We start from the raw sequence: 21,916 nt of genomic DNA on the forward strand, positions 1-21,916 counted from the left end.
GTGTCTCCCAGTTTGAATAAATTCTTGGTCTCAAAGCCTTCAGAGGAGAAAACCAGAGTGAGATCCATTTGGCTTTCCCCTTTTAGATAATACTCCTGTACCAGACCTAGCTTCATTCATTTTATTTTATTTGTCTGCCTTTACTCTCTTCATCCACTTTTTAAAAGTGGCTCAGAAAGTGTACAAAATGTATGAGAGTTACAAAGGATTCCAGTTCAGAGCCCTCCTACCCTAATAGGTATTTAAATGATATTAAAATAGTTATAGTGAAAGTTCCTTGAAGAAATTATAACCATTCCCAGGACTGTCCTTGAAGAGGAAAGAGTAGTATTCTAATAAGAAATGAAAGGGCTAGATAAAGTGTACAACATAACAATTGGGGGCCCAAGAGAAGGAGTTTGACACCTCATCTCCTCATGTTTTCCTTATCCAGTTTGATTCTGTGTATCCAGTTCTTTTCACTCAATTGCAGCTGGTTTTGAATTTTTATTGGGTTGGAAGCTGTGTTGAGAAAATGCTGGGAATTGGAGAGGAACCTTGACAATCATCTAGGGCAATAATTTTCAAACTTTTACACTAAAGTATTTCACATGGTCCAAGGGAATAAGCCAATAGTTGATTGATTTGGGGACACGTCCTAAGTGGCTCAGTGCAAGCTTAAAACATTTTGTCTCAATTTTAGGTTAAAAAATTAAGGGGGAAAATCATGGGCAATTTGTATTCTTATCCATAATATTTGTGTACAGATATATGTACTTAGTACTGGAAATATAGTTAATAAAAAGTTGTTTTTGGCTTTTTTTTTTGACAAAAGATTTCTGGTTTTCAGCAAATGCCCTCATCTCTTTATATATTGCCCATGTAATGTCATTGTCCAGAAACGGATCTTAATGGGTCACACTCCTAGAAACAGGGTTATAGGCTACTTACATGAGGATGGAATGATAGTAGATGAAGATCACCTTACAAAGCACAATATGCCATGTAAATATGAGGGCTTTATATATATATATGTTTGTTTGTTTATTTATTTTGGCTGCACCGGCTCTTTGTTGCAGCATGTGGAATCTTTAGTTGCGGCATGTGGACTTCTTAGTTGCAGCATGCAGACTCTTAGTTGCGGCATGCGGGCTTTTTCGTTGTGGCATGCAAACTCTTAGTTGCAGCATGCAGGCAGGGATCAAACCCAGGCCCCCTGCATTGGGAGCGCAGAGTCTTACCCACTGGACCACCAGGGAAGTCCCAATATGAGGGTTTTAAAACAAAATCTTAGTGTTCTTTACAACTTCAGTCCTCTCAGAATTGGGTCTTATACTCAAGTAAAAAAATTAATAGGGGAGAGAATGTTAGGATGTGGGGCAGGAGGCTTCTTGTCTTAGACTTTCTTTGACGTGGTCAGGATCAGGTACAACAAAGTAACTAACCATTGGTATAATTGATGCCCTTGCAGGAGGGAGCACTGGCAGTTGCTGGGTAATTTGAAGACTACTGTGGAGGGTTTAGTATCAGCTAACAGCCCCAATGTCTGGTCCAAGTATGGTGGCCTGGAGCGGCTTTGCAGGGACATGCAGAGCATCCTCTATCATGGGCTCATCCATGACCAGGTATGTAGATCCCTTCTTTTCTTTTTGTGCCAGATTGGCTGAATCACTTGTTGGAAAGAAATAGTTGCATTAAGTTGTTGGCAGGGAGAAGATGAAGGCAACTAGTCTCTGAGCCCTTGAGAGCAAGACTATAATACACAATAACAAGGAGGAGGATAAGGACAACAATGATGAATCATTGAGATATTCCTCTTAAGAGTATCCTAGGACACATCTGAGAAATATTTACAGGATATTGTCATTTTTAGACTATCCTGTGAGCATCACTTTGTTGATAACTTGTTGACGCTTGTGAATGATAGTTTTAGTTATAGCTTACGTTTTCTTCCATGTAAACTTTATTGATGTTGTTTCTTTTCCTAAGTATCCTCAAACACTCTAATAAGCTTTGAGTATTAAAAATGAGTGGAATCTACTAACACTCGATGGTTTCTGCTTTAATTCTCAATGGCAGTTACTCCAATGTTTTAAATAAGGTTTGGTTCTGGATAAAATTGTCAAGTGGGTCATTGGATCTGATCCTCCTACTTTTTAAAAATCAAACCTCACAAATATGTGCATAATTTGTGTTCCCAAACACTCATGCTGTTCCCATGTAAGGCCTTAGTATTCTTTCCTGAAACTCTTTTTTTCTAAGCCAGGCTTGTCTTTCTTTTTTAATCAGAATTTATTCTCAACTAGCAGTCACACTGGAAAAAATTAATTGGTATTAAGATATTCATAGTTGATAGGATTTAATGTGGTACCCTCCCTTCTAAAAATATGTATATATCACCTCTGAACAAACTCTTTAAACCAGTGTTCTTGTTGAGTTTTTTCAGAATTCAGTGGAAAAGTTGGCTTAGGTTAGATTTTCTTTATTCAGAGTAAGTTCTAAAAATGAGGCCCTCTTTCTAAAGAATTTTGAAGATATGGGGAAAATTTTTATCCTTTAAAGAGCTGAATCTTAATGGTCATCATTATTAAAACCTCATTCCAGGAATTTGGAGGCAACATTGTATAGTAGACTGACAGAAGTCTTTGGGATCAGACAGAACCTGGATTGAAATTGCTCAGGTCCTTGGGCGAAAAAATGACATGGTAGTAATAATTATGGATTTTTGAGTCAGACTGCTCTTATTTTATCTCAGCTTCACCACTCTGTGGTATTGGGTAAGTTACATAACTGTTAGTGCTTCTGTTTCCTCATTTGTAAAATGAGGCGGTAACACTGGTATGTACTTCATAGGATTGTTGTGAGAATTAAATGAGATAATACCTGAAAAAGCTTTAGAAAGTGTAGTAAGTTGTCTGTCAGTCTTAACTATTAGGTGATATTAACTTTTTTGAGCCTTTTCTCATCGTTAGAAATGTTGATAATATTATTTATATCATAATGTTTGATGGAAAGGTTAAATGAAATGGCATACAAATTTGCCTAGCACAGTTCGTGGTACATAGGAAATAATAAATGTTCCCCTCATTTTTTTTTAAGCTTCAAGTTACATGTTGTCCTATGAAAAAAATATGACCACTGGAATTTACAAAACAAATAATTTAACCCACTGCAATCTGGTTTCTGCCCTTACCACTGTTGTTCTTGCTACTGAAGTTTAAGTAAGTCCGTGTAACCAAATCCAGTGAACATTTCCCCTTTGAGCACTGTCTTGTGTTCTTCACTGTTGAACATCATCAGACCTTGCCTTGTACTGCATTATTCCAATGTTATGGAGACCTTCTCCTACCTCTGTGATCACTCTTTCTTATTTTATGTCCGTGGAATCTCTTCCTCTCGGATTTTAGTTTTTAATACAGTCCAGTGCTATGTCCTTATCTCTTACTACATTGTACATTTTCTGAAACAGTCTCCTTCACTTGCGTTGTTTTAACTGTCACCTATACATTACCTACCCCCAGCTCAGACATCTCTGCTGAACTTCAGATCCACAAGGCTAGCTGTCTGGCTATCTGCTATACATTATCATCTGGCTGGCTGTCCTATAGGCCAAGTAAAACATGACCCAAAACAAACTTACTTTCTCTCGTAAGGTTGCCCTTCCTCCTGATATTTTTAATACTGATCTGTGGCATTGCCAGCTACTCAGTCTCCCAAGCCAGAATTGGGAACCACGCCAACATGTTTTACAAAAACCCAATACAAGTTTCCCAGACTGATGACCAAGATAGCTACCAGATTAGAGGCACTGTCATTTAGTGGTTAAAGTACTTTCATCGCGATAGCAAAAAAAGTTCTTTTCTTGGCTCTATTACTCATTTTACATTGTCATCTGGAGTAATCATTTTACTATATTTGAAGACAGTTTTACCATCTGTGCCAGAAACAGAGTATGTGTCATGATGAAATAGTAAAGTCAGTGGAATTCCCAAGTGGAAGATGCTTGGTAAATGCAACACAATATTATTGTTATTAGTAAGTAATAAGATCTGTGAAGGTACCTGGTCAGCAGAATGAAAACTCTTAAAGGATACGGTCACCTACAAAACAGCAGTAGTGTTAGTAAGTGCAAGCAGAGCAAACCAGACAAATCTGTCATACACACATACATTTAGCAACTACAGGCTCTAGTGGGAAGAATTAAAGACAAAAGATCCATACCAACTTCACTGCTGCTCAGTTCTGCCTTGTAAAGTCCTAAAAATTAAAGTCTGTATTAAGGACTTGTTTTTCCTTTTCATTTCCTCCCTAAAGATTAAGGCTTTCAAAGGCTTCTGGCTGCTGTGTCATCAGGAAGCTATTCTGGGTGTTGTGCTCTTGGAGGGGGGAAGGGATACAATGATTCATGCTGGCCATATCTCTTCCGTGCTTTCCTAAGGATGTGTTATGGAATGTGAAGTGTATTTTTTTAAATCACTCAGGGCCTTAGGAAACTCTAACATCGTGACCATATTCTTAGAGGGATCTCGTTTTTCTTGACATCCTGCATCTGGGCTACCTTTTAGTCTTTCCATAACGCAAGGTATATTTGATAACTCCTTCTCTGCTGCTTAGAAACGTGGAGACGCTTAATCCCTGAGATTTCTCAGCTGACTAGAAGTGCAAAGATTCCCCCCACCTTTTCCAACACTAAGAAGAAACCTGTACTTTGCAGTATAGATGGCCCAATTTAAAAAATAGCAATAATAACAAAAAAGACCTCTGGGTATATATATATATATATATATATATATTTTTTTTTTTTTGGCCGTGCCGTGTGGCATGCAGGATCTTAGTTCCCCGACAAGGGATCAAGCCGGTGCCCCCTGCATTGGGAGTGTGGAGTTCTAACCACTGGACCGCCAGGAAAGTCCCTGTGTATTTCTTTTCTGAATATATAAGTAATATACATGTTTTTATTTGCTGAACATTTGGAAATACCAAAAGAGTTTAGAAGAAAGTTAAGTTATTACCCATAATCTCAACATCAAGTAATAACAATCACTCTTTAACATTTTGGTAGATTCTCTTATATTTTTCTATGCATGTACATGCTTTTTAAAATATTAAGATTATACTGTATCTATTACTCTGTAACTTGCTTTAAAATATTTAATTAAAATAGACAATACAGGGAATTCCCTGGCTGTCCAGTGGTTATGACTCCACGCTTTCACTGCTGAGGACCCGGGTTCAATCCCTGGTCTGGGAACTAGGATCCCACAAGCCACACTGCGTGGCCAAAAAAAAAAAAGAGAGAGAAAATAAACAATACATTTATATGGTTAAAAAAACAAAATGTGTAAAACCACATGCAGTAAATATCTTGTTTCCTTCCAATCCCATTGGTAACTACTGTATTCTAGTTTCCTTCCAGAGAATTTTTATGCTTATTAGAGCAAATATGAATAATTTTCTTTGCTACACCTTTTGATTTTTCGTACAAATAAAAGCATACTATAAACACTACTCTACACCTTGCTTTTTTCACTTGATGTGATTGTAATTCATCGCAATCCATTACATAAAGAGGTTCTTCATTCTTTTTTACAGCTGTCATTTTATAATATTCCATTCTATGTATGTACCATAATTTATTTAATCAGTCTCCTGGTAATAAACATTTAGATTCCTTCCAAGCATTTGCTCTTAGTAACAATGGTACAGTGAATAACCTTGAGTATAGGTCATTTTGCCCTTTACCATAGGATACTCCTAGAGGTAGAATTCTTAGGCTAAAGGGTATATGCATTTCAGTTTTGATAGCTATGGCGAAATTGCCCTCCAGAAAGTTATGTCTGTTTACGCCCTCAGCAGCATTGTATAAGAGGATCTGATTCTTCATACCCTTGACCATATAGGGTGTTATTAAACTTTAAACTGTCGCCAACATAATAAGTGAAAAGTTACATTTCTTTTACTCTGAAAGATGTTTATAAGAGCCATTGAAGTATTTTTCTGGGACTTCCCTGGTGGCGCAGTGGTTAAGAATCCGCCTGCCAATGCAGGGGACACAGATTCGAACCCTGGTCCGGGAAGATCCCACATACTGCAGAGCACCTAAGCCCATGTGCCACAACTACTGAGCCTGCGCTCTAGAGCCCGTGAGCCACAACTACTGAGCCCACGCGCCACAACTAGTAAGTCCACATGCCACAACTACTGAAGCCCGTACGCCTAGAGCCTGTGCTCCGCAGCAAGAGAAGCCACCGCGATGAGAAGCCCGCACACTGCAATGAAGAGTGGCCCCTGCTCGCTGCAACTAGAGAAAGCCCACGTGCAACAATGAAGACCCAACACAGCCAAAAATAAATTAATTTTTTAAAAAAAGTATTTTTCTGTGAACTTTTCCCTGTATTACCCCCATTTCCTTAGATTGTCAATCTTTTCCTACAGATTTGTAGAATCTCTTTATTTATTAAGGGAATTAGTTATTTGTCTGTAATGTGTATTGCAAATATTTTTTCCTAGCTTGTCTTTTGACATTTCTTTTTGTTGTTGTTGTTGTTTTCTTTGAATTTTTGTATTTTATTTTATTTGTTTTTTTATACAGGAGGTTCTTATTAGGTATCCGTTTTATACATATTAGTGTATATATGTCAATCCCAATCTCCCAATTCATCCCACCAGGACCACCACCCCCCCTGCCACTTTCCCCACTTGGTGTCCATACATTTGTTATGGTGGCTTTTACTATACAGAAATATCGGATTTTTAGTAAGTCAAATTAATCATTTCTCTTAGGGCTTCTGGGCTCTGTTTGATGCTCTGAAGGGGCTTTCCCACTATATGATTATTAAAACTGTTTCTCCATGGTTTCTTCTATTACTTTTATGGGTTAATGTTTTACATTTAAACCATTCTATCTGTAATTTATTTTGAATATAATTAATTTCCTTGGCACATGGATCTATTTCTGGATTTCTGTTATGGTCTGTTCTCTATTTGTGTGCTATCACCACTCAGTTTTAATTATTGTAGCTTTTCATTACGGTAGGAGTAGTCCCTCACTCATATAGCATCTTTTGTTGTTGATTTTTTCCCCCAACATTCACCTATTTATCATTTTATTTTCTTGTTAACTACCATATCATTTTTTGATAAGGACAGGAAAAGCCTTACACATGACCTGGATCATTAGCTGATTGATTGAGGGAAATTAAACATTGTTAAAATACATCACTCAAACATTTTATTTTAATTTAAAACATCCTAAATTTACATTTAATTAAGAGTCTTTGGGTATAGGGTCAAACCTCTTCTGTGAGAATGAATCCACTGATGGAGTTCCATATCATCTTTCTTGTATAAATTACACCCATAATACATCATACAGGACTTCCAGCTTCCATTTCTTTATGTTGGACTAGCAATTTAAAGATCCTATAATATGAATATAAAATGTTCTACATTTTTAGGCTTTCTCCCCCCAACTTTGAAATTGTCTTGTCCCTACTTAATTTGACATCAAGTTTTTATTCAGGTTTTTGTGTGTACATAAGTAAATTGCTCGATCATATGGTAAGAGAATCTTTAGTTTGAAAGAAACTGCCAAACTGGTTTCCAAAGTGGCCATACTATTTTGCATTGCCACTAGCAATGAATGAGAGTTCCTGTTGCTCCACATTCTCACCAGCATTTGATATAGGCATTGTTCTGGATTTGGGCCATTCCTTTTTTCTTTCCTCCCATTTGGGCCAATTTAATAGATGTGTATTGTGTTGTTTTAATTTGCATTTCCCTGATGACATGATATGGTGCCTTTTTTCACATGCTTATTTGTCATCTGTATATCTTCTTTGGTGAATTGTCTGTTAAGGCCCTCTTTTTTTTTTTTTTTTTTTTTGCGGTATGCGGGCCTCTCACTGTTGTGGCGTGTCCCGTTGTGGAGCACAGGCTCCAGACGTGCAGGATCAGTGGCTATGGTTCATGGGCCCAGCCGCTCCGCGGGATGTGAGATCTTCCCGGACCAGGGCATGAACCCGTGTCCCCTGCATCGGCAGGCGGACTCTCAACCACTGCACCACAAGGGAAGCCCAAGGCCCATTTTTTAAATTGGATTGCTTGTTTTCTTATTGCTAACTTTTAAGAGTCCTTTGTATATTTTGGATAACAATCCTTTATCAGTTTTGTCTTCTGCAAATATTTTCTCCCTGTCTGTGGCTTATCTTCTCATTCTCTTGACACTGTTTGTCAGAAAGCAGAAGTTTTAAATTTTAATGAAGTCCAGCTTACCAGTTCTTTCTTTCATGGATCATGCCTTTGGTCTTGTATCGAAAAAGTCACCACCATACCCAATATAGGTTTTCTCCTATGTTATCTTCTTGGAGGGTTATAGTTTTCCATTTTACATTTAGATCTGTGATTCATTTTGAGTTAATTTTCATGATGGGTATAAGTGTTGTCCAGTGTTTCAGCACCATTTGTTGAAAAGACTATCTTTGCTCCATTGTATTGCCTTTTGCTCCTTTGTCAAAGATATTTACATTGGTCTATTTTGGGGCTCTCTAGTCTGTTTCACTGATCTTTGTTCTTTTGCCAATACCACACTGTCTTCATTATTGTAGCTTTATAGTAAGTCTTGAAGTCAGATAGTATCAGTCCTTTTTGAAGAAAAACATTGTTCTTCTCCTTCAGTATTGATTGGCTATTCTGGGTCTTTTCCCTCTCCATATAAACTTTAGAATAATTTGTAGATATCTACAAAATAACTTGCTAGGATTTTGAATCAGATTGCATTGAATCTATACATCAAGTTGGGAAGAACTGACATCTTGACAATATTGAGTCTTCATATCTATGAACATGGGTTATCTCTGTAACTTAGTTCTTTAATAGCTTTCAGCAAAGTTTTATAGTTTTCATCATAGAGATCTTGTATATATTTTGTTAGATTTATACCTAAGTATTTCAATTTGGGCAGTACTAATGTGTATGGTATTATTGTGTTTTTAATTTCAAATTCCACTTGCTTATTGCTGGTATATAGGAAAGCAGTTGACTTTTATATATTGACCATATATCCTGTGACCTTGCTATAATAACACTTACTAGTTCCAGGAATTTTTTTGTTGTTGATTCTTTCGAACTTTCGAATTTTCTGCATAGGCAACCATGTCATGTGTGAACAAAGACAGTTTTATTTCTTCCTTCCCAATCTGTATTCCTTTTATTTCCCTTTTTTTTTTTTTTGTCTTATTGCATTACTGGCAAGGTATTTCCTGACTTCAGGGACAAAGCATTGATGGAACCAACCCAGAAAAAGGGTTCTTGTTGTATGACCAAAAGACTGGCAGCTGGTGTTTATCTTTTCGCTTCAAGGCTTGAGGGTTAGCAGCTTCATAGATAAGGGCAATTCTGATCATAAACCCAACTACATTTACACAAAACAGTGGAGTAAGCCTGTCCCTTCCTTCTTAAATCCTGGTGCTTGCTTCTCTTCCTTACTAGTAAATGTCCTTTGTGGCATTTTTTTCCCAGAATAGGACACTTTCATCTGCATTAAAAACCTGTTCAAGCAAGAGAGAGGCATGGACATATATACACTACCAAAAGTAAGGTAGATAGCTAGTGGGAAGCAGCCGCATAGCACAGGGAGATCAGCTCAGTGGTTTGTGACCACCTAGAGGGGTAGGATAGGGAGGGTGGGAGGGATGGAGACACAAGAGGGAAGAGATATGGGAATATATGTATATGTATAACTGATTCACTTTGTTATAAAGCAGAAACTAACACACCATTGTAAAGCAATTATACTCCAGTAAAGATGTTAAAACAAACAAACAAAAAAACCTGTTCAGGCAGATATCCTTTCTCCTCAGTTATTTTCTTAATGGTGTCTGTGAATTTGTCTGCTGCCTCTTGGTCAGCAGAAGCTGCTTCTCCAAACCTCTTTCTGAAATTTTCAAACCATCCTTTTCAGGCATTGAATTCCCTAGATTTAGATCCTCCACCTTCTTTTTGCTTTCAGTTGTCACATAATGACTTTGCTTTTTCTTGAATCATATTAGAGTCCATAGGTATGCCTTCCCTATAGCAATCGTGTACCCACATAAAAGCTGAATTTTTCAATATGAGATTAAAAGATATTTCTCAAAAAGTACAAGGTTTTTGGGCCTGCTGGAGTAGCTGCAGGCACAGCTTCACGAATTTCCTTTTCTTTTTTTACCATGGTCCTTACACTGGATTCACTTATCTTGAAATGGTGGGTAACTGCACCTGCAGGCCTCAATCTACAGTGCATATCAAGCAGTTCAGCTTTTTCTTATAATGTCATGACTTCTCTCTGCTTCTTGGGAGCACTCCCACCATCACTAGTAGCACTTCGTATGGGTCCCCTGGTGTTATTCAGGGTCTTTGGTATTACACTAAACACAATGGAAAATACACAAGAGCTGGGCAAGGTCACTTTTTACTGCAGTATGTAATTTACTGGAGAGACGAACCGCTCATACAGAGATGATTAGTGTCACACGGCATTTTGAGTGGACACTCACAACACTTGAGCTCACAACAATAACAACAGGAGGTGGCTACAAAATTATTATAGTAGTACATAATTGCGTAAAATTAACTACTGTTAATTTTATGCAATTATTTAATACTGCTTCTTAACGTTTGTTTATATTTCTCCTGACTGTACATGGCACCATCTATGGTCCATAAGTGTTTGTGTGTGTAAGTTTTGATAAACTTTAACTTTTTATAATATGTTTGTATATATTTTATGGTAGTAAATGATAAAATAGGATAACATCTACCTATATTTTATGCATTCATGAGATCTCTAACTTTCCTAATTTTTTCAATATTTCTAGGCTGTGCAGTTCATCTGCAAGTTATTTTCAAATTGTTGCACATCTCCAATAAATTTTCCAATATATTTATTTTAAAAATCCACTTATAAGAGGACCCACCGTTCAAACCCGTGTTGTTCAAGGGCCAACTATATAGCCTTCTATATCATATGCATTGTATTACCTCCTCAAAAGAACAATTAAAATAATTTTTAACAATTATTCTTTAAAAGGGTGAACATCTGTATGTATTCCTTTTATTGCTGCTGAGAACCTTTGTTGAGGCAAGGGAAGGTTAGGCTTTGCTTTTTTTTGGCCGTGCCGCACGGCATGTGGGATCTTAGTTCCCTGACCAGGGATCGAACCCACGCCCCCTGCATTGGAAGTGTGTGAAGTCTTAACCACTGGACCGCCAGGGAAGTCCCAAGTTAGGCTTTTCTTTTTCCTCTCTTTGAATGTCAGTACGAGAACTAGATGTGGTCCAAAATGGTAACAATTTGTTTACCTTCTGTGTCCCTGAAACAGGTGTATTGCCGCCAGACTGATTACTGGCAATTTGTGAAAGACATCCGCTGGCTCAGTCCCCACTCAGCCCTTCATGTGGAGAAGGTAAGAGGTGAAGGTAACCACAAGGCTTTGATGTTTGATGTTCTGTATGAAGAGTCTCCTAGGCTAGAAGGATGGCATATGTCAAGTTTCCTATTAACTGAGGAGAGGAAATTATCCCTGTAGGACTGATTTGGAGGGGAGGATGATTTACTTTAAAAAATAAGCTTTGCACACCCATTGTTCTAGGCCACTTTCCCTCCTCTGGGGAAGACCTGAAAAAATTTTGTTATTTTCAAAAGATTTGCAAATATGGGACCAGAGTGAAGCTTTTCAAAATCTAGGACAAATGGCAAGAAGTTTCCTGAATGGTTGGGGGTAAGTAGGACTGATATGCTGATGACTGTTTAAGGAGAAGAGGATGCACCAAATAGAAAAAAAATGTGAGGCTTCTGGAGACCAGTGTCAAATGGAGCCTAACATGTTCCCAACAGCATTGGAGAGTAGAGTAGCACTTCCATCCTCTCAGCTCAGCATAATACCCCTGATTCCCAACCAGGGACACAGAGCTCCAGGAGGTTAGGTGACTTGGCCAGAGTTACACAGCTAGTTCCACATCAATCACAGCCACATTTATATATTTATTTATTTAACCCTTGCCTATGGAAATTTTCAAATACATTCAAAATTAGAAGAGTGTAATGAACCCCAAAATATCACCCATCTTCAATACTTATTGATTCATGACCAGTCTTGTTTCATGTATATCACACCCACTGACAGATTCATTGCCAAGGTGATGTCTGGAAAAGTAACTTATTTTTAAATGATCAGGGAACCAAATCACAAGGTGTCACTCTGGCCTTTTTTGTGAGAAAAGCCCAGAGCCCAGTGATTTTCTTACACGGATTTTTTGTCCTTATCACTTTATTTTTCCCACCAAACCCCCCTCTAACTTTTTCTCTAAAATATATCGTGGGACTTCCCTGGTGGTGCTGTGATTAAGAATCTGCCTGCCAATGCAGGTGACACAGTTTCGAGCCCTGGTGCAGGAAGATTGCATATGATGTGGAGCAACTAAGCCCATGTGCCACAACTGCTGAGCCCATGTGACACAACTACTGAAGCCCGCGCACCTAGAGCCTGTGCTTCTCAACAAGAGGAGCCACCACAATGAGAAGCCCGTGCACCGCAACAAAGAGTAGTCACTGCTCGTCGCAACTAGAGAAAGCCCGCGCACAGCAACAAAGACCCAATGCAGCCATAAATAAATAAATAATTTTAAAAAAATAAAGTAAAATATATTGCTGTAGTCATTTCCTCTTAGAAGCTGCCTGAAATTGCTGTCCATACAGTTTTTGCAGTGATCCTGAACTATGAGACTTAGCTTTTAGAAACAGCCAATAGAAGGAAGTTCCAAATAGAGAAATGCTGTGGCGAAAGCCAACAAGACGTGCTCAGCTGATTTCTCTTTGGTGAAGAATGTTTGGGGGCATTTTTCCTAGATTTTTTTACCCCAGGTTTTTCTTGCATTCTTTTCTGGAGGCTACCTGAAATAGAGGACTCTGTGAGAGAAGCCGAGATGTCAAGTTCATTCTTCCTCTGAATACCCTGAGAATAGATGCTTCTTTGGAGTTACAACATAAAGAGACAGACGCAGCAGCTTTGTCCTCTTCAGGAGCTGCATATCACGTCTTAACTGCTTAGTTCCTTTCTAGTGGCCCAAACCAGCAGCGGAGACATTAATTCTTTCCTTCCCTCTCCTTCCTCTATAGCCTGTAGATGTTAGCTGGAGGGCAAATATCTCTGATTACCTCCTCTTACCTGTCTCAATTTAGTTCTCAGGTCATTAGGCCTCAATCTTGCTGGATTTACCAGGAAATATATATTTTTAAAATTAATTAATTTATTTTTGGCTGCATTGGGTCTTCGTTGCTACGCGTGGGCTTTCTCTAGTTGCGGCAAGCGGGGGCTATTCTTTGCTGTGGTGCGCGGGCTTCTCATTGCGGTGGCTTCTCTTGTTGCGGAGCACGGGCCCTAGGTGTGCGGGCTTCAGTAGTTGTGGCACGTGGGCTCAGTAGTTGTGGTTCACGGGCTCTAGAGCACAGGCTCAGTAGTTGTGGCACACGGGCTTAGTTGCTCCACGGCATGTGGGATCTTCCTGGACCAGGGCTCGAACCCATGTCCCCTGCATTGGCAGGCGGATTCTTAACCATTGCACCACAAGGGAAGCCCTGGATGTATATTTTGACTCATGCTTCTTTGCCTCCTAGTTCATCAACTTGCAGGAGAATGGCCAGAGCAGCACTGACGGCATGAGTGAGCGTGCCGTTGCGGAGCTGTGGCTGCAGCATAGCTTGCAGTGCCACTGTCTCTCAGCCCAGCTCCGACCTCTGCTGGGGGATAGACAGTATATCAGAAAATTCTACACAGGTGGGTAGAGGTCACAGAGCCAGTACTGGTACATGTACTTCCTCATTCTCTTCTACTTTACTCTTCCTTTATAGACCCACTGTTACCCCAGGGTCTCATACTTTTACTTGATGCCATAGAGATTCTAATCAGAAACATGTATCTAATCTTCTCTCTAACTTGCTATGTAAAATGCAGTCAAACTTTATGCTAAGGTATTTCCCTACTCCCATATACGCAAATCAGTAAAAGAAGCTACTATTTACTGAGAGTTTCCTATGTTCCAATCACTGTTATATATTTTTTATACATATATACCTAACAGCTGCCCTGAGAGTTGGGTATTGATACCACTGTTTTCCAATCAGGGAAGCAGAGCTTAAGGAGGTTAGGTGACTTGGCCAAAGTCACCCAGAGCCAGAGTTCAAATCTGAGTCTTTCTGATTTTGAAGCCTCTTGTCATGGCCTCTGCTATACTGCACATGATTTAGCCTCTTCTGTACATTATTTGTCCCTAGATCCCCTCTGTCCACAGTGGTATGATTCTCCTCAAGTCATCTTTGCCTTTTCCCTCTTTCCTTCCCTGAGCTTCTCCCAGGGCCATACAGGGAGGCTGAAGTTCTCCCTAATGGGCTCCATCATTGCAGTAGTTTTCTCTCCCCAGATACTGCTTTCCTGCTAAGCGACTCCCATGTCACGGCCATGCTCCAATGCCTAGAAGCAGTGGAACAGAACAACCCTCGTCTCCTGGCTCAGATTGATGCATCTATGGTAAAGTGGCCAAAGAATTATCTGTGTCTATGTTCTGGCCTCCTAGACCTCACCATGATGTAACTGTATGTAGCAAACTACTTCACTTAGGCAATTGTGAACAAAAGGCTTTCATTAAGAACAAAAACAAAACCAAAAAATCTTAGAAGAGGAGGTACCATTAAGTACCTATTGAAGTAAAATGTCTATTTGTAAGTAAGCTTAAGTCTATTTGAGGAGAGAGGTGTCTATTTTTTTAAATCCTTAAAAAAATCTGTAGTCTGAGTAAGCACCTCCTTAAGGGCAGGCTTGATAAAATGCTAGGGAGAGGAGGGATGATTTTGAGTCAGGCTGGCTATAGATCGGGTGTCAGATGTAGTGTGGCCTGATGTTACACAGGATCATTTTTGTCCAAGAATATTTTGTTGTTTTATGTTGCTTATTATTAACTCTCTAATTCACTCATCCCGTCACTAATTTCAGTGCCTCCACTAGAAAGGAATCACAATCCCTATTTCTTTTGTGAGGGATCCCCTATCTCTCCTGGTTTTTCAATTTCGATTCTTGCTTACCATCTATTGCATACTTTCTACGTGCCAACATGCATCATCTCATTTAATCCTCAGAACTCTATAAAGTAGGCATTAATCTCATTTTATAAAGGTGGCCACTGAGGGACAGAGTAGATAAGTCACTTGCCCAAAGTTTGGACCAAAGAACTTGTAAGTGATAGGGCCTGGATTTGAGCCCCAGCGTATCTGACTTCTAAGTGCATAGTCTTAAGCACTTTGCTGTACTGCCTCCATGATAAGCATTTCTGGTCTGACCACCTAGGATTCCAGTGCAGAAGCTGTGGTGTATGGCAGGACTTTGAAGTTTCAAAGTTGTATGCTCTAATAGAGGATACCTATGCTGTATCTACTGGCCCTGGCTGCAGTTCAGGCCTGCTGCCAAAGGCCAGTTCCTACCAGCGTTTCTGTAGTGCTAAGTGCTCCTCTTCTGAGGGCCTCTATCCTTGACTCTGACACGTGTTCTTTTTTTGTAGTTTGCCAGAAAGCATGAGAGCCCGCTGCTGGTGACAAAGAGCCAGAGCCTGACAGCTCTGCCTGGTTCCACGTACACCCCTTCAACCAGTTATGCTCAGCATTCCTACTTTGGGTCCTTCTCTAGCCTCCACCAATCCATACCCCATCATGGCTCAGGTATGGGGGCAGCAAGGGGTAGCCAAGACATGTATCCCCAGGCCTGGAAAGCAGAGGACTTAGTGGGCGCTCACAGGCTGGCTATAGATGGAGCCTTGGGTTGATGCAGTTTGTCAAACTTCATGTCTTAATATGGAAATCTTAAAGAGGTATATAGCAACTAGCCTAAGATAATTCAGTAGCATCATTAAAGTAACAGAGTCAAGAGATGTTTTTAGTTTCCCCTGGGTTTCTGATCCGCATTGCCAGAAGGCATTTCAATGATAATAGCTAACATTTATTCAGTGCCTGCCATGTGCCAGGCTCTGTTGTAATCAATTTGTATATATTATCTCGTTTGACCCTTAAAACAGTCCTACGAGGTAGGTGTTATTATTATTGCTCACGTTATAGATGGGGAATGCATACTAATAAGCAATGAAGCCACTGTCCCAAGAGCTTATGCTTTTGACTTAGCTGCTTCTAAGTAATTTTTTGCTTACCTTGAACGATTTAGCCTTTTCTGACGTGACACCATGTGTCCTGGGCACCCAGTAACAATAGGGAGTTTGGTCCTTAGTTGTGGAGAAGCCCTTCACAGGTACCAAAGGCTTCCACCTCACCTTTCCTTTCCCTTTCTTTTTATATCCTAGAAAGAAGATCTACTTCCTTTTCACTCTGTGGCCCATGCCAGAAACCTCAAGAAAGCAGAGGACATGTCTCGCCAGCAGAGGATCAAACCGTCCAAGCCCCTCTGCTTCCAATCTCTGCATTGGCCGGGGACTCCCCCTCGACCCCAAATGAGATGAGCTCCAGCACTCTGACCAGCCCCTTAGAAGCACCCTGGGTCAGCAGCCAGAATGATTCCCCAAGTGATGCCAGTGAGGGGCCTGAGTACTTGGCCATTGGCAACCAGGACCCCCGAGGCCGGACCGCCAGCTGTCAGAGTCACAGCAGCAATGCTGAGAGCAACAGCTCCAATTTGTTCTCCTCCAGCAGCTCCCAGAAGCCAGATTCTGCTGCTTCCTCTCTAGGGGACCAAGAGGGAGGTGGGAAGAGCCAGTTGTCCAATGTCCTTCGCAGGTCTAGCTTCTCAGAGGGGCAAACACTCACTGTCACCGGTGGAACAAAGAGGAGCCATACTCGCTCCCATTCGGATACCAACATTGCCTCCAGAGGAGCCCCAGGTAATGATAACCACCAGCCCGTAGTCAGTAAGGCGGCCTCCTGAATTTCAGGTGGAAGGGAGAGTTTGTTCTTAAGGGTCTTCAGATGGCAGAAAGAGAAGTTATGTTTCTGATGATATGAAGAGTATATTGCTTATAATGAAAAAGAGAAGTTTGTAATATAATGTGGATACCTAAGAAATCTCTCTGAGAATATTTATGTTTGTTCCTTTATACATTGCTAAATAGTAAATGCTTTCCTGGATTCTTTCACTGGTCCTTTAGCACCAGAGGATAGTGTGACTGATCACAGTCCAAGTTTTAAATGCATCTCTCAGACAGAGGGAAAGTACTAATGATCTTTAAAAATAATCCCGTTAAATTCCGTCCCTTCCTGTGATTCCTGAGAAGTTTGGTCAGGATATAATAACAATAAGAGAGAGGCAAACTGATGTTAGGGTTTCCTTATTAAGACTAGAGATGTAGTGAGTATGGGGTGATGGGACCTAGTAAACAAGTAAGTGGGGTTGACTGCTCCATCACTAGTTCAGGTTGAAAGGCAGTTGGGTAAGGAGGCCTTGGCTACTAGGACATCCTTCACACAGACACCAGCTGCTAGCAGAGAGCACCTTAGGCATGGCCAAGGTGGTGTCATTGCTTTTGCCATTTCCCTACTATCATCTTTCCTAGGTTGTTGGTGTCTGGCAGGCTTTGATTGGGTTTCATTCGTAAGAGCATCTCCATAAAAGCAAGTAGAAGGCCGATTTGTGCTCAAGGCCAGTTCTGGGTGGAAAAGCCTCAGAAATAAAATATAAAAGTAAAGTATAAAAAATTAAGAGCAAAAAAGGAAGATTTCCTTTTACAACTAGAGCTGCTATTGATTTCTCTTTATAATTTCTAAAAGGTGAGAGCAAAGGCCTTCATCTGAAACTTCTGAATTGCAAACTTTTGTCTCTGTTTTCCCCTCAAGAATGTGGTTTGGCTCATTGGAACTCGTTAGAACAAAAGTCTCCAATCAAAGCCTGTCTTCCCATGAGCCTTCGTAGATGTGAAGAGTACTTGGGTTAGACCCTTACTTCACATCTCCTGGAGCAGTCTGCTATACTCCAGGCTACTGGTGTTTGAGCATGTAAAACTCCCCTGCCCCCATTCTTGCATCCATGCGGATTCCAGAAACTGCAGTAACCTGCATTGGAAAAGGGAGCCAGAGAAAACCTAAGCAGAAGGATCTGAGGGAGTGTGGGTCATGTGCAGCTTCTCGTACGAGTCATCTTTCCCTCTGCGCTAGGGTTCCCTCTCAGGAGTTAAGCCCCAACCTTTGCTAGATAAGAAGACACTCTTTTTCTCACTCTGTCTATTCTCGTGTTCTGGACTTTCCTCTGCACCTGTCTGTCTACATACAGGAGGCCCCAGGAGTATCACCATTATAGTTGAAGATCCCATTGCAGGTTTGGGAGCCAGTCCTGTCTGTCCAGCCCCCGCCCCCACCTCCTCGTGTTCCTCTGTGACCATCTTGCTTAGTTTCGAACTTCCTTTTCCATTCTGGTGTCAAATCAAGTCTGGCTGGCCTGGTCCTGTAGTTATGGTTAGACCTGTTGGTAAAATAATACCGTTGTTTTGCATGATACGTTTTTTGCCCACGACTTCCAAATGCCTCATTCAGTCTCTCAACAGCATCCAGGAGATAGAATCAAGACTTGTCAAGCCTGTATTGCCCAAAGGTGAATCTGAGGTCTGCTGTTTGTCTAAGACATCATGATGAATCAGTGGCAGAATTTTTCTTATAACTGAGTACTTACTACAAATTACTTTATTTTCCATGATTTAACACCAGAATGTGTTTTCTCCTCTTTCTGTGGTCTTGGATGTGAGTGCATGTTTTTGCCTCTCCTGGAGTCCCCTGTTTCCTTTTTCTTTCACCTGTCTTCCTTCCCCTGTAAATTTCTCCCCCACCCCCTCATTCCAGCCATTGCACAAGGTTTTTCTATTGACTTAAGTCTATTTCTTTGGTTTTCACAGTGTTGTTCAAACTGCATATTGTGTTACATTCTGGGTACATCATGCATGGAGATATTGATGCTAGAATGTGTCTGCAAGACTGAGTGGTAAGGGAGAACTGAAAATTATGGCCTCCTGGTAATGGGTGAAGCCACTGGCTGTGTTAGCTTGGCAAAGAGGTTAAAGAGGAACAAGTCTGCGAGACCTTTGTTTAGAAGAGTCTTGTTGTTCTTAAGGAGATAAGAAATTGTAAGGTGACAGATTTCAAGTCAGTATGAGGAAATTCTAAGAATTAGAGCTGATCAGTTGAATGGGCAGCATCAGGAGGTAGTGAGCTCAGTGAGCAAAGGCTGGATGGCCTTTACATGCTGTAAAGGAATAAGGTTCTGGTGCTGGAGTTTGTGTTGTGCACTGAGTTTGACTGGGGACCTCAAAGTTGCCTCCAAATCATGGTTTCTTACCAAGGCATCATGGTGACTGCTGGTTTGTTGTGAGGAGCAGAGCCCACTGCCAGGACCACCAAGGGAACACAGAGTTATCACTTACCACGTAGTAGCATTTTTTGTGAGAGGAGCAGCTGACAAATTGGCACCATCTGTCAAGGAAATGGGTTGGATGCTGCTCAATCATTAGTTCTCCCAGCGCATCCTGTTCATTTCTCAGGCACCCACCTGCTTTGCTGCCTGCTCTTCTTTCTGTGGCACTGGGAATTTTGTGTTTCCCTTTGGAGAATATCAGTTTCCATTTCCTGTGAACCATGCCTGCTGCTATTCCTCCACTCTCAACTCTCAATGTTCCTTGAAAACTGCTACCCAGACACTTCCTACTTTGCCAGGCTTCTCATGAAACCTCTCCCTTCCTTCTCCAGGAAGGCTGGGTCTACAGCCCTGTGGCTGAGCCCTTTGGTTACAAGGCCATCATCCTTGGCTTCTCTAACATTGTCTTGATGCTTCTTTTAAGGACATTGCTGGGTGTTATTTTGTTCTGCCAGTTCAGAAGTGGGTTAAATTTGTAGGTATGACAAATTTACATTTCAGGTGCAAGAAGGGCCATATCCTAGTGTTTCTTTAGTGAGTTTAACCCTTCTGATATTGTTTTAAAGTCTAGTGTCAAGGTATCAGAAAAGTTTCAGTGTGCTTATCTCCATGTGAGGACTGTTTTCTAAATTGGTTTGTCAAGAGGGTAGAAATTGGCTGATATTCCTCGAACATTTGGTAAGAAGATGGAAGAAGAGAGAACTAAATTCATGAATCCACTTTGATTTGATTCTTTTTCGCCTCTGTGTTGCCGCATTCCAGGTCATGTTTTCTCTTTTCCCCTTAGAATATTCCGACTTCCCACCTCCCTTCCTCCATGTGTTCCTGCATTCTTGGACTGTTCCCTGTTGGTGTGCCACCTCTCTCCTGTTTGGGAGGGCATTGGGAATGGGAGCAGTTAAATATTGAAACTCCAAAGTTGGGAATGTATGTGTCGCTCACCTCGCATGTGTGTTTTTACTCCCTGGTGGCCACTGACACTAGAATCCTGCAGTGATAAGTCGAAGTTGAGAGGCCCCTTGTCCTACTCTGGTCAAAGCAGTGAAGTCAGCACACCCAGCTCTCTGTACATGGAGTATGGTAAGTGAGTACTAGGAAGGCCAGTGCTGCAATCGTGTCTTTGCTCTGGTCCCCCCATGCCTGCCACACTCTGAGCTGTGTAGCTCATCTTAGCTCTGTGGAGGGTACACACCATACAGTCTCACCCTCCCTTTCATTATTTTCAACCTCTGTGCCAGAAATCACACTACCCTGCCATTTCTCTTGCTCCTCTCTGCCTTAGGGGTCCCACTGTCTCGTGCTGTGGGTGTTATCACCGTGAATGTCTGGTGAGCCAGCTGGAATGGCTCTCTGAGTGGGTGAGAGAGACCTTGAAAAGAGGCCTTTGAGTGCCTAGGCTTAATTACCGAAGATAGGCTCCACATGGAAATCATCCACAGGGAGAGCCATTTCTTTCCTTGTCTGACTCACAGCACAGGTTTTTTGGTTTCTTTGTTTGTGGGTAGGAGGACGAGTATGTCATCTTTAAATTTAGGTGGTCAAAGGGTTGTCTCCAGGCTCTCTCCATTTATTCCACCATTCTCTAACCCAGGGGCTTAGTGCTCTGGGATTCCGAGATTCAGAGAAATTCCTGTAGAAGGTAGACATCTTTCCAACCTGTTATCCGGGAAGGCTTGGGAGCATCTTTAGTGTTAAAATCATCAGACTTCTTAAGGAAGCTTGTCTGTAAAGAAGATTTGCTTTTCAAAGCAGGGCTTTTCACATCCACATTCCATTTTCCCACAGAGGGCAGTCAGTACCTGTGCTCAGGAGAAGGCATGTTCCGAAGACCATCAGAGGGACAGTCCCTCATCAGCTACCTGTCTGAGCAAGACTTTGGCAGCTGTGCAGACCTGGAAAAGGTGAGGACTCTAAGGAGCCACTGAAAAGACCATGAGTTGGGAGATCTGGTCTGAGGGCTCCAGTGCCATTTGTCCTAAAGAGGTTTTGGGTACACAGCAATAACATGGGTGTAGACTACAGTACAGGTAAGTCACAGTAAAGATAAGCTCAACAAGTTCTGTCTCTGGAAAGCTCTTCTGGGAGCCTATGCGCCTCACTGAGTCCAGAGATATTACTGATTTTGTCTTAGAAGCTACCCTGGACAGAGAAACATTGAATTTTAGTCACGTGATTACTGTTTCCTTGACCCTGGAACCTTAGGTAAAGACTGTCTTCAGAATCAACTTCTGTATTTTGTTCTAAGGCTCAGCTATGTGATAAATGATGTCCCTGTAGCATTTTATAGCTTACAAAGCACTTTATCTTGAGACATCACATTTACCTTAATACTTTGTATATAAGTGTATGGTTTTAGGAAAGACCTGACCTCTTCTCTGTCATATTTTTATGTGGAAAGTGGGACAGGAAGGCCAGGCATGGCCAGATACGAGAGCAAAGAGAATGTACAACAGGTTTTCTGGCCATCAGCTTTCATTATAGGAGCAGTGTGCATTTCCCCTGGGTGTTTTGAG

At 41.0% G+C, this 21,916-nt stretch overlaps 1 protein-coding gene across 6 annotated transcripts in view; it reads left to right on the plus strand.

Moving 5' to 3' along the window:
• Positions 1-21,916, plus strand: part of RUBCN (rubicon autophagy regulator) — a 57,060-nt gene that overhangs the window by 14,776 nt on the left and 20,368 nt on the right. For 3 of the 6 annotated variants that reach the window (XM_022568060.3, XM_022568082.3, XM_022568092.3), the window contains exons 2-9: positions 1,451-1,604; positions 11,340-11,423; positions 13,634-13,793; positions 14,437-14,543; positions 15,568-15,724; positions 16,357-16,890; positions 20,388-20,483; positions 21,189-21,304. In XM_022568060.3, the coding sequence (XP_022423768.2) occupies positions 1,451-1,604; positions 11,340-11,423; positions 13,634-13,793; positions 14,437-14,543; positions 15,568-15,724; positions 16,357-16,890; positions 20,388-20,483; positions 21,189-21,304 (1,408 nt within the window). Of the gene's footprint in view, positions 1-1,450; positions 1,605-2,583; positions 2,757-11,339; positions 11,424-13,633; positions 13,794-14,436; positions 14,544-15,567; positions 15,725-16,356; positions 16,891-20,387; positions 20,484-21,188; positions 21,305-21,916 lie in introns of those variants that run through there. The other 3 variants (XM_089910617.1, XM_089910616.1, XM_089910618.1) reach the window with 3 other exon arrangements.

The sequence above is a fragment of the Delphinapterus leucas genome, chromosome 4 (genome assembly GCF_059928025.1).
Source record: "Delphinapterus leucas isolate spDelLeu-1000000601 "Yukka" chromosome 4, BTC_Dleu_Yukka2, whole genome shotgun sequence".
NCBI classification, from domain to species: Eukaryota; Metazoa; Chordata; class Mammalia; order Artiodactyla; family Monodontidae; genus Delphinapterus; species Delphinapterus leucas.